Raw genomic sequence first — 11967 nt, forward strand, 5'->3', positions numbered from 1 at the left:
AATTGGCAGACACCATTTTGGTATTTTGTGGATCATTAAGAAAATTCCACTGTATTAAGTTTTTCAATTTTTTATTTAATTTTTTACAAGTTGCATAATATTTGCGTAACTTTTTTTTTTATTTTATTTGGTCAAACAAGCCGATCCGACGGGACTTGACCGTTGCTGCACTTCTTTGACCGAGGCGTTGAAGAAAACTTAACATAAACCTCTTTTAAATCTTATATATGAACTCTCTCGGATCAAAAGCAAAGCAAGAGCAAGTGACTAAGGGAAGAACCACCCACCAGAAGAAACAAACAGGAAGAATGATGGAGAAAACGATGAATTCTTCGAACCCTCTCCTCGTTTCTGTTCTCGCGGTGTTCCCGATCCTGTGTTTCGTCATTCTGATCAAACACGTGAAATCTCGCGGGAAGAATCTTCCGCCGTCGCCCAGAAAGCTTCCGATCATCGGAAACCTTCATCAGATCGGAGATCTCCCCCACAAAACCCTCGAAGCGATGGCTTCGAAGCTCGGTCCTCTGATGTTCGTCCACTTCGGAAGCACTCGCTATCTCGTGGTCTCCTCCGCCGACGCCATTGACGAGATCACCAAGAACCACGACACCAGTTTCTCGAACAGGCCGCCGAACACATCTCTCACTCCCCTCAAAGGGTCTGGTCTGGACATGGTGTACTCCCCCTACGGAGACCACTGGAAGCAAGTGAGGAAAGTCTCCGCGCTTCATCTGCTGAGCAAGAACGTCGTCTACGGGTTCCAGAGCGCAATAAGAGACGAGGAGATCTCCGACATGCTGAAAACGATCCAGAGTTCAGCCCTCAAAAGGTCCGATCTCGACCTGTCAGACGTGTTCCTCTCCCTCGTGAACAACGTCGTGTACAGATCTTTCACGGGCCGGAGATACGAGGAGGTGAAAGGGATGAGCTTCGGAGAGTGGGATCTCAAGTTCAAGAAGCTCATGGGAGCGTTCTGCTTCGGGGATCTGTACCCGAGCTTCGCCTGGATGGACAGACTCACGGGTTACACGTCGAACCTGAAGAGAATCTACGCAGAGTTGGATGTTTTCATGGAACATATGATCAGCGAGAGCCGTGGACAGCAAGGCTACCTGGACGGCCTTTTCCATCTCGAGGAGGAACAAAAACTCGAATACCTCAAGGACATCAAAGCAATCGCACAGGTAATAAACCCCGATACCAGACCGAGATCGGGTACCCGGAAAAAAGCTTTTTGGTTATGGGTTTGATTCGATTTTGTGAATCCTTTTGCAGGGAATATACGTTGCGGCGGTGGAATCGGTGGCATTGGAGTTAGACTGGATAATGTCCGAACTGATAAGGCACCCCGAAGCGATGAGGAAAGTGCAAGAAGAGGTAAGAGGTATCGTCGGAAACAAGACGAAGATAACGAGCAACGACGTAGATCAGATGCATTACTTGAAATGTGTGATCAAGGAGACAACCAGGCTTCACCCTCCGGGCATCATTCCTCGGGAAATCGCCGAAGACGTGAAGATATACGGCTATGAAATCCCCGCGAAGACGAAGGTCCTCGTTAATGCGCACGCTATCCAGTCCGACCCCAAGATCTGGGAGAAACCGAAAGAGTTTGTGCCCGAAAGGTTCGAGGGGACAAAGATAGATTACATGGGAAACCACAAGGGGTTCATTCCGTTCGGGTTTGGACGCAGGAACTGCCCGGGGATGTCGCTGGGCGTCGCCTTGCTCGAGGACTCGATGGCCAACCTGTTGTATTGGTACGACTGGGAGATGCCTAAAGGGTCAAAGCCTCAAGATTTGAGCATGGACGAGACATTTCAGTTCGTTGTCTCCAGGAAATACCCTCTTCGTCTTGTTCCAGTTGCTCGGTTCCCGGTTGATTAGTTCTTTGTTTGGTCAGGTCGGTGAGACTTTTCCAAGTTTTTTTTATGTAATCTCTGTCTTCGTCGAGAGCTCCCATGTAAGATTGCTTATGCAATTTTTTTTTATATTAATGCATGAATAAAACTATAGCAATATGTTCTAATCTCTAATGTTAAATAAAATCAAAACTCTGTTAGAGATTATATATTCCAATTCAATCACCAAAAGAATCATACTGATTCCTGCAAGAACACTCTCCTCTTGCTGAGAATTTATGGTGTTTCCTCTAGGACAAAACAGAGGAGAATCCGGATATGTATACATTATCCTAAGAATCAAAGTGACAAACGAAAAAAAGAGATGTTCCTCAAGCATTGGTCTCCATGGTAGGATGTCTCTTCGAGGCGAACGTCTCTGCAACCAGCAGAGGGAAGGCAATGGTGGCATCGCAGTGTACCTGACAGAACCAGCGATCCAACACGAAAAAAAAATCGGTATGCAGATTCAGAGAGAAAAAAAAAAGCTCTTGAAAGATCCATCATGAAGAAAGATAGTTTCAGGTAGGAGACCTTAACGGTTTTCGCAGAGCCTCTGATTTTACCCCAAGACACGGCCTCGTCTGGACGGGCACCCGAGTCGCTCCCGTCAAATTCTTGTGCGGTGTTTATAAACACGGCGTAGTCCGCACCATTACGCATCATATTGGCGTTGCATATATGGTGCTTTGGCAAACCCCCTCCAAGAATTATCATCCCCGTCTTTCTTGGACTTGCATGGACAGCTTCCCCGTTCATAGCTCTGATATCTGTTCAAGAATCATTCGATTTATATATGTGATCGTGTATTAAAAGCTTATCGTTAGTTGGAAGGTGTGTGATTCCCCGGGGGGAAAGGAAGTACCTTGGACTACGTCGATGATGAGGCCAGAAGTACGAAATGAATGGAAGTACAGCATATCACCAAGAGAGCCATCGGTTAAGCCAGGACAGAAAACTGGAATGTTGTTCTAAAAGGACAAGAGGAGTGAGTAAAGATTTCAGTTCAAAGACTTTATATCTATGCTGAAAAAGCAACAGAAAATGGAGTTAATTTACCTTGTATGCCCAATAAAGGTACGAGCTCCCGTCGTTTATTTCCTTTCCCAAGCGAGCTAACAGCTTAGACGGTGTCCACAGCACATTCTGTAACATACAAAAAGAAACAATCAAATGAGCTAAGTGCTCTGAATTGCAAACATTGCCCTGATAACAGAAGCTTATGAATATGAATACTAACACTTGAAAACAAAAATTCACATGGATCACTGATATACATGACAGAATTCACAACAGATTCATCGAATTAAAAAAAGAAAAAGGAAAGGGGATACATGTTCTTTCTGTTCCTTCAACATCTGGTCAAAGATAGGGATTATCCAATCCTCAAATTTGCAGTAGTTATCATTTGGAACCAGTAAATTGCCAATGCGGTTCAATCCCTTTGATCGCAGATAAGCTCCCGATAGTGAAAAATCGCCTTTATATGTAGGTGCAAGGCATTTTATGAGATCCTCCTCTATGCCACCAGTCGTGGTGACTATAACATCAACCTGAAGAGAAGCATATCCAAATCAAAAACACTCCTAAAGAACCGTTCATTCCATGGACATAGAGGCCTAACACCACAAATCCCAAATCTTTTCCTAAGCTAATAACATCAGTTCCCAAGGAAATATCAAGAAAAGATGGCAATTCGGATTAAAGATGGAAACTTTCAAGCAATTAACAGGCCGGACGATCAAATAGGAGCCAAATTATCAACCTAGTATGCATAATTTGCATCAGAAAATTGAAAACAGGATAAAAGAAGGGTTTAAACATCCACTAACCATATGATGCTGAGAAAGATACCGAATTGTGTCTCTAACGCCAGATGACACAAGATTTGAAGTGAAACCCAGAAATATCTTACACCTCACAGAATTCCTGTAGGTCGGGTCCTTCTCCTCTTCACTACAGTCTTCAGCTATACTTTCATTGGCAAGTCTCCAATCTAGCTTCAATTGAACCACAAAACCCATGTTACCAACACCATCGGACAAATCACTAGAGCGTACCCAACAACAAAAGGAATCAAATTTACAACACGAGACAGGATTCGGACAAGGGAAAGACCACGAACGACAAAAGGGTTTAGTTCGAGATTAAAGGAACAAACCATCTGATTGACGACATCAATGGCCTCGCCGAGATTGGAGGCTTGGAATCCGGTGGTGAGCATGGATCTAAGAAGCCTAGGATAGTTCACTCCCTGGTTGAAATCGTATCCTTCGATCTTAACGCACTTTCCTTCCAAAGATTCAGATTCCTTGAAGACCGTGGAGTGAACCGAAGAAAGGACATGATCCTCCATTGCTCAACGGACACGAGGCCCAGGGTTTTGGAAGGGACAAGTGGATCTCCTCTGAACCGCGCTGAGCTGTTGAGGTTTTTGGAGTTCTAGGGTTTTAGCGACGCTGGTCGGAGAAGACAACTAAGAGAACAGAGTCCAATCAATTTAACAGGAACAATATGTTTCTCCATGTAGAAAAAGGAAGACTACAGAGAGTGACCCACATAATAACCGGATAGGTTTTTCCGGTTTAGAAATTGGGATTGATTCATTGACAGAATTCACCGGTTCATTAATAGTGCCGGTCAACTATGCAGTTAGCAATTGACCAGTGATTATATTTTTTCTGTCCCCCCCCCCCAATTTGCCTTTATTTTTTTTGCCTTCCTTTCTCAATAATGCATCAATTTACTACTCTTTTTTTTTTGTTTGCCTTTCTAAGAGAACCTAACTTTTAAAATTTCATATATATATATATATAAAATATAAAAAAATAATTAAAATGTAAAACGTAGAATAAATTACTAAAAAAATATTGCCAAAAAAATAATTATTCTACAAACATACTATACTACTATTCAGATTTTGAAATATGTCTATAATGTGATTTACTAGGAACACCAATGTTAAGGAGATGTGGGCAAAGATATTCATATTTGATAGACAAACTAAAAAAAATATTAATATCAATTTTAATTTTTTTTATGAAAAATTAAAATTTTATTGGGCACAATACTCCGAAAATAAGTAATATATAATGATTAGAGAGAATGTATTCTTGACTTTATCCTTCAAATTTCAAATGAAATCTAATATACTAATAAAGACCACTTTATCTCTTAACTTTTCTATATGCATTGCTTCCACGTCATTCACTTTGTAGAGGTGTGAGATTCAATTCACATAATCTATATCTTATAATTAAAAAAAATTCAAATTTTGGGTAAAAGAAAAACTCAACAACAAACCTATTGACTTTTCTCTCTCTCAAAACTTGTAAAATACGAGAAAAATAAAGATAAATTGCAAATATCATGATGAATATATTATTTATTTTCTGAGTTAACATGAATCCAGAAACGAAGTCTAAACAACCATATAAAATATCATTCGAGGTTTATAATAGGCTTTACGATTCATAAGATTATTTAAAACAAGCAAAAGATACTTGTAATTTGGTGTAATATTAATTTCTGAATTTGTAGGTGCGTATATTTATTTCTTAACTTGCATTTTTGAATACAATAATTCTTGAATTTGTATTTTTGAATACAATAATTCTTAAACTTGTATTTTTAAATATTATAATTGTTAAACTTTGCTTTGGTTAATTAATGGTATGTACGAGTATGAAACTATTAAGCAAATTTAGAAATTACTGTTAACGCAAGTTCGAGAGTAAATAGATGCACCTACAAATTCGTGAATTAATATTATACCAAATTAAAAGTTTAAGAATTTTTAGGTATTTTTTTCTTAAAACAATAAATTAAAAAACATAAAGGTTACAAAATAGAGTAATGTAAAAGACGGGGACGCATAATAGAGTAATGTAAATTGCGACAAAGAGATTTTTAGCCGCACATACTAAATGAATTTGAATATTTATAGAATAAAAAGGATATTAATTGAGGTTTGAGAAATAAAAAGAATTGTATTGAGATAATTAAGAAAACAAAAGTTTATGAAGTGAAGTTATATTAGTTTATTAAATTTTCTTGTGGTGGTTTTAATTTAGATCGAAGCATGGCTATGGATGACGTTGATGGGCATGTGGCAAAACAACGGCTATTAATATCAATGAATTCCCTTTGAGACTAAACGAATGTCCAATTTACCGTTTCGCCCAAGATGTATATCCATATTAACAAAATTGCCACTGCTCAACTAACGTTCAGTATATAAAATAAAAAATTACAAAAAAAGGGTACTGTCTTCAAGAAGAATGTCCCCACCGGCTTCATCTAACTACCGATGCTCTATTTGGATGGTTTTCAGGTAGTGGAGTGATTCAAATTCTAGTTTGAATTCGTAAATTGATACTATTGATATCTTAAGTTTATATTTCGATTCAGATTTTATGGTTTTATAGTCAAAATTTGAAGATAATCTGTATAATTATAAACTAATTTTTGGTAATTTTTAGGAATTTTAAAATCTTATGGTTTTAAATTTTAAATTGTTTTAATTTTTAAAATAATAAAATATCACATAACATTTAAAATTTAGAAGTTACTTTTATTTGTTGGAAAATTCAGATTCTGATGTCCGAATATTTTTTTTTTGATATTCGAAATTCAAATATCTCTCCAAAAGATCAAATTTCAAAATTTCAGAATCCATCATAATTCTAAAAACTTTATCATTATAATTTACAATTAATATTAAGATAATATATAAATATGAATTTTATTATATTTGGGTTGATATTCCATATAATTTTTTTTTTATTTATCTTAAAAGTTGAAGATATGCTAAGACATTATTTTAATTACATAAAATGTACAGACGTGGATTATCATTGTTTTTAATCTATAGAGCTATACTCTTATAATATGGTTGATTTTTTCAATTGATCATTTTAAAATTAATAAAAGATATTCAAAGAGAAAAGCTTAAATATATAAATTATATAATTCCTCCAGACATTGAGTTTTGTAAGCCCCACTCGCCTCTTTAATTTAATGTTCCTCATTATTGCCTTGTAATTATCTCATTGAAACTAACAAATTAGCTAGGCGTACTCAACGTTAGTTGTCGTACTTTTCAAATTAACTCCATGGGCAAAATGGTAATTTACTCTACGAGAGAGAATCCGTCCGCCAAAAGCTAGTTTGCTGAAGTCAAATATATACCCTTCCTGTTTCAGTGTGGGAGTGACAGAGTGAAAGAAACAGAGCCTCCTTTCCTAGGCAAGATTATGACTTTTCAACTATGAAAAGATGATCTTGGCTTGTCTGGATCTCTGAATTCTTCTGGGTCTGTTCAAAAACCCGTAATTTTACGCTCGAATCGGTTGAGAATGGAGAATTTGGCGAAGAGCTGCGCAGGAAACGAGAAGAAAAGAAATGGTGGGACTCACTCGGTGACCGAGTCAGCGGACAAGTCTAGGGAGAGCAGAAGCTCGAGTGGGTCGAATTGCGAGAGTTCCGGTGGCGCTTCTTCTCCACATCCGCCGCCCCAGCTTCTGGGTTGGCCGATTAGGAAAGCTGCTTTGAGGAAGAACTCGACGGAAAATGGGAAAAGAAACGAGAAGAAATCTAACCCTTTTGCTGATTCCGGGTTTGAAAAAAAGCAGATCAGTATTTCAGGTCAGTGACCTGTTTGGTTGCCGAGAAAACGAAGGGAAAAAAAAGATCGCCCTTTTTTTTGGAGTTGTTTTGCTTTACTGGGTTTTCAAATTTCAAAATTCAAGTTGGAAAATTTCTCTAAAATCCCTGTGCTTTGACTTTTTTGTATGAGCCAGAGGTGGATATGATGAAAGAGAGATTCGCAAAGTTACTGCTTGGTGAAGACATGTCAGGTTCTGGCAAAGGCGTTTGCACGGCTTTAGCCATCTCCAACGCCATTACCAATCTCTGTGGTAAAAACTATCATATCATGTGTTCGTGAAAATGTCTGAACCTTATAACTCAAATCATTCTACAAATTTTAATGTTCTTCTACTCGGATTATATTCAGCTACGGTTTTCGGGCAACTATGGAGATTAGAGCCTCTGCCCAGAGAGAAAAAGGCAATGTGGAGAAGGGAAATGGAGTGGCTTCTCAGTGTCTGTGATCACATTGTGGAACTGACACCTTCTACCCAATTTTCCCATGATGGGAAAAAGCTTGAGGTAGTTCATGTTTGGTTCCTGTGTTTGGGTCTTGTAATAATTGGAGTCTATGTGAACATTGATTAAGGTATTGTGTCTTCAGGTCATGACTTGTAGCCCAAGATCAGATATCTTCATCAATCTCCCGGCTCTCTGTAAACTAGACGCCCTTCTTCTCGTGAGAATTCGAGTAACTTTACTCATGGTGCATCACACTATGGTTTAAAGGTTAAATCTTTTGAATTCAAATCCATTTTGTTATGCAGGAGATACTGGATAAGTTTCAGGCAACCGAGTTCTGGTATGTTGATCAAGGGATTGTAGCTTCAGAAACCGATGGTTCAGCTTCTTTCCACAGAGCGATTCAACGTCAAGGAGATAAATGGTGGTTGCCTGTGCCAAGATTGCCTCCCGATGGCCTGAGCGAGAACACGAGAATTGAATTGAATCATATGCGTGAATGCGTTACACAGATACTGAAAGCTGCAATGGCCATTAACAGCACTTCCTTGTCCGAAATGGACATTCCTGAATCATACCTTGAAGGCCTTCCAAAGGTATGCTCTTTAAAACCGAACCATCTTTTCCAACAAAAGGTCTTAGAGAAGCTATGTTTCTGACATCGAGTTCCTGGGTTTTGTAGAATGGAAGATCCTGTCTTGGAGAAGTTATCTACAGATATGTGACGTCTGATCAGTTTTCCCCCGAGTTTCTTCTTGATTGCCTTGATCTATCCTCTGAACACGTCGCTCTAGATATCGCAAACCGGGTCGAAGCTTCAATATACGTCTGGAAGCGAAGAGTTAACAATCCTTCGAATTCTACTCCGAAGTTATCATGGGAAATGGTTAAAGATCTAATGGTGGATGGTGACAAAAGGGAAGTCCTCGTGGAAAGAGCGGAAAGGCTCTTGCTTTGCTTGAAGCAGCGATTCCCTGCTTTAACCCAAACTGCTCTCGACATTAGCAAGATTCAATACAACAAGGTTTGATCTTTGATGAATCACCTCTGATACATTCTTATGGACATTCTTGTTTTGCAGAGATAGATGCATATATGGTGCTATACAAGTATACATGGCAAGCCGATATACGCCTTCATATGCATGCATGCATACATACGTACATGCATGGATGCATAGATACATTTCTTTCAGATGCCATATTGGTTCCACGGAAGGGCTTTCCTCAGTATTCTGTCTTTTAATTTTTCAGGACATTGGAAAATCGATCCTTGAAAGCTATTCAAGAGCTCTAGAGAGCTTGGCATACAATATCGTTGCACGTATCGATGACTTGCTCTACGTGGACAGCTTAACAAGGAATTCGGATTACAAAGCTATAGCTCAGAAGCAGGTGACGATCCCATACTGTGTGCCTTCTTCAGGCACTCCTTACAAAACAACCTTCTCTCCCATGAGAGCTCCATTATTGATTAGCCCTTTAAGAGGAGAGAAAGGTCCTTATTTCTCCAGCAAGAACAACGACAAGCTTCCACATCGCGGGTTTGGGGTTAGAAGGGTATTGACCAATTATCTCGGAGTCGAGTCCAAACCAAAAATATGCGGAAATGCAACCGAAACTCCATATTCGGTGGCAAACAACAATGGCAGAGAACGTTCAAAGCCAAAAGTTCATTCATCAGTTCATCAAAGCTGATACCCCAAACATAATGTCTATTCTGAGGTTTCCAACGAAGAAAGAGTACAAGAAACGGCTGAGTAGCCAACAAGAAAGTTAGTAGAATGTAAAGTGTAACTTATGTAGAGATTGTTGATTTGTTTGGGTTTCACTTACACTGTTAAGGCTGTGGTAAGAGTTGAAAGTTTCTCTTTCTGAAACCGGTTTGGTACAGTCTACAATTGCAAGCTGAATGTAATTTAACCGAACTGAACCGAAGGGGCAGAAAGGTTAAGATCACAACCACCAATTTCACCAAATCTCTACGGATTGGTTTCTTCATTGACAATGCAAAGATGACAATTACTCGTTTGGTAAAAATATAGGCGACCACATTATTAACCAAAGTTATGGATCAGATGAAATGTTTTTATTTTATTTCCTTTTTGCCCCAAGTTTCCAACTTTATCTTTTTGCGGCCCAAGATTTTCAAAAATCCCAACTTTTCCCCTCATTGTTTAATATGAAAACCAGACGAAATCACTGTATACTAAAGTGTTGCTATTTTTGGTTCACTCGCGCTTCTTCTGGCGCGTGAGCTTCCTTCACTCCTCCGGAACGAATCTCTCCGCCGGATCCGTCGTCACGGCCGCCGGAGAATATTAGCATGGCGACGAGTATCCACATCACGGCCCTAGACGGCGTTGTTAACGTGAACTCGCTCTTCACTCTCGCAGTCTTCATCGGACTCGCTTGGAACCCTCGCGACCCGTCTAACAGCCTGGTGTCCGACCCTAACTGCAACCCGACATCGCGAATGGCGGAAGATCTCGTTGCCTTCCATGTCTACTCCTTCGCTTCGTTCCTCTTCTCCAGCCTCATCGCTCTGGGTCTCAAGCAGGCCATACGCCTCAACATCACGGCGTCGTTTCACGTCCCGACAAGGCTCGAGCCCGTGGTCTACTACGTCAACAAGTCGGTTCTTCGGTTGGGCATGCTGGTTTCGGGTGTGGGCTCGGTTTGTGGATGTGGGTTTCTCATGATGGCTCTTGTTAATGTCGTTCAGATCAAGGTTGGAACTTTGGCCTGTGGAAGTGGACATGCTTATGCCGCCGTCATACCTCTCCTGATATTGGTCCCTTCTGCTCTCTTGATCTATGCTTCTCTTGTCCTGTATGCTTTTACTCGTTAGGTTACTGGGCAGAAGTTGTGTTTGTTGTAGTTTTAAACGTGGTTATTCTGTTGTAATTGGTATTGGAAGACGAGGGTGATGCGAGAATGTTATACGGGCGCGTCTATTACTTGTGATTCGGATTAGATTATGATGAAATGGAAGTTTTTGGTGATCAATATTTTGATTCTGCATTCGGGTTCTCACAGATCTCTATGATGTTTTATATTCCTGTTTTTATGGGGTGTTAAGGAGATTTTCCACAATGGGAATATGCTTAAGATGAGTGATTTCAGTTACTGACGAGATGTTGGAGGAGTGATGATGTCTTCTGATGATAGGGATTATACCCTGTGCTATGAATTAATCTACTTACAGATGTTGCTTTTGCTTGTTAAATTTGGGAATACACAGGTATGTATTATGCCCGCATGATGATGGATCTGATTCCTTGCTTGGCCTAACAGATAGAGTTCAGATCAGCTAACCCGGGTTTGCTTAATTCCTCTCTGCAATAGGTGAAAGAGTTATTCTTGGGCATCAAACATCAAAAAGAGAGAACTTTAGCCTTCTTGTTTGGAATTCTAGCATGTACTTGGTTTAGCTGATAGTTCGACTGAGCTGAAATTTCCGTGTTCTAGTTTTCGATTCGTTCTGATGCTTAGTTTGCTATGTCACAATATATTCCTCTGCAGTAATTCTTGAGGTAGACATGGTCATCACTAGCAGAAGGAAGTATAGACCAAATATCTATTGTGCAGAGATTTGCTTTGTCCATCCAGAAGATCTCCAGTTATCCTGGCTTATATAACTTGTACTTACCGAAGGACCATGGGAATCTGATGATCATATTTTCAAAGAAAGGCGTGTATTGATTCTGATTTTGCTCTGTTGATTGTGAGACTAAACTGTCTTTATATCACAGGTGAAGAAGTTATTTCTAGAAATACATAAGAACAGGTTTCTCTGTAGCAGCCCTTTGAAGTTTCTGTGTTCTTGCTCTTGGTTGGCTTCTCAAGTAAAACCACCTCTTTGCCTCCTCAAGGGTAAAAGAATATGATCAATGATTCAATGATTAAACCAATGACTTCAGTGCAGCACTATCCTTACACCCCCCCCCCCCCCC

The 11967-nt window shown here is 39.7% G+C and overlaps 4 protein-coding genes across 4 annotated transcripts; 3 read left to right on the forward strand and 1 right to left on the reverse strand.

The window, feature by feature from the left end:
- Nucleotides 1-244: 244 nt before the first annotated feature.
- Nucleotides 245-2021, forward strand: LOC104826862 (cytochrome P450 71A1-like). The gene is made up of 2 exons (XM_010559792.1): nt 245-1184; nt 1276-2021. The coding sequence occupies exons 1-2, from the start codon at nt 309-311 to the stop codon at nt 1885-1887; spliced, it is 1488 nt and encodes a 495-aa protein (XP_010558094.1). The 5' UTR covers nt 245-308; the 3' UTR covers nt 1888-2021.
- Nucleotides 2022-2043: 22 nt separating this feature from the next.
- On the reverse strand, nt 2044-4409 carry LOC104826863 (deoxyhypusine synthase). Its single transcript, XM_010559793.1, has 7 exons — nt 4063-4409; nt 3734-3901; nt 3236-3454; nt 2961-3047; nt 2767-2872; nt 2436-2671; nt 2044-2323 (listed from the first exon to the last, which is right to left on the reverse strand). Exons 1-7 carry the CDS (start codon nt 4255-4257, stop codon nt 2234-2236), a joined length of 1101 nt encoding a protein of 366 aa, XP_010558095.1. The 5' UTR covers nt 4258-4409; the 3' UTR covers nt 2044-2233.
- Nucleotides 4410-7130: 2721 nt separating this feature from the next.
- LOC104826864 (rop guanine nucleotide exchange factor 5-like) lies at nt 7131-9973 on the forward strand. Its single transcript, XM_010559794.1, has 7 exons — nt 7131-7547; nt 7703-7819; nt 7918-8072; nt 8155-8229; nt 8318-8608; nt 8695-9036; nt 9266-9973. Exons 1-7 carry the CDS (start codon nt 7259-7261, stop codon nt 9707-9709), a joined length of 1713 nt encoding a protein of 570 aa, XP_010558096.1. The 5' UTR covers nt 7131-7258; the 3' UTR covers nt 9710-9973.
- A 238-nt stretch (nt 9974-10211) lies between these two features.
- On the forward strand, nt 10212-11022 carry LOC104826865. Its single transcript, XM_010559795.2, has one exon. It carries the CDS (start codon nt 10338-10340, stop codon nt 10860-10862), a length of 525 nt encoding a protein of 174 aa, XP_010558097.1. The 5' UTR covers nt 10212-10337; the 3' UTR covers nt 10863-11022.
- The last annotated feature ends 945 nt before the right edge of the window (nt 11023-11967 follow it).

This window comes from Tarenaya hassleriana, unplaced genomic scaffold (genome assembly GCF_000463585.1).
Source record: "Tarenaya hassleriana unplaced genomic scaffold, ASM46358v1 Cleome5, whole genome shotgun sequence".
In the NCBI taxonomy this organism is placed as follows: Eukaryota; Viridiplantae; Streptophyta; class Magnoliopsida; order Brassicales; family Cleomaceae; genus Tarenaya; species Tarenaya hassleriana.

Bases quoted from the DNA above. Each gene is read 5' to 3' on its own strand.
- LOC104826862 (XM_010559792.1), top strand. From the start codon at position 309: ATGATGGAGAAAACGATGAATTCTTCGAACCCTCTCCTCGTTTCTGTT. The intron at 1,185-1,275 runs GTAATAAACCCC...ATCCTTTTGCAG, and splicing joins ACATCAAAGCAATCGCACAG to GGAATATACGTTGCGGCGGT.
- LOC104826863 (XM_010559793.1), bottom strand. From the start codon at position 4,257: ATGGAGGATCATGTCCTTTCTTCGGTTCACTCCACGGTCTTCAAGGAA. The intron at 3,048-3,235 runs GTATCCCCTTTC...TGTATGTTACAG, and splicing joins TGAAGGAACAGAAAGAACAT to AATGTGCTGTGGACACCGTC. The intron at 2,672-2,766 runs GTACTTCCTTTC...ATTCTTGAACAG, and splicing joins CATCATCGACGTAGTCCAAG to ATATCAGAGCTATGAACGGG.
- LOC104826864 (XM_010559794.1), top strand. From the start codon at position 7,259: ATGGAGAATTTGGCGAAGAGCTGCGCAGGAAACGAGAAGAAAAGAAAT. The intron at 7,820-7,917 runs GTAAAAACTATC...GATTATATTCAG, and splicing joins CGCCATTACCAATCTCTGTG to CTACGGTTTTCGGGCAACTA. The intron at 8,609-8,694 runs GTATGCTCTTTA...TGGGTTTTGTAG, and splicing joins ACCTTGAAGGCCTTCCAAAG to AATGGAAGATCCTGTCTTGG.
- LOC104826865 (XM_010559795.2), top strand. From the start codon at position 10,338: ATGGCGACGAGTATCCACATCACGGCCCTAGACGGCGTTGTTAACGTG.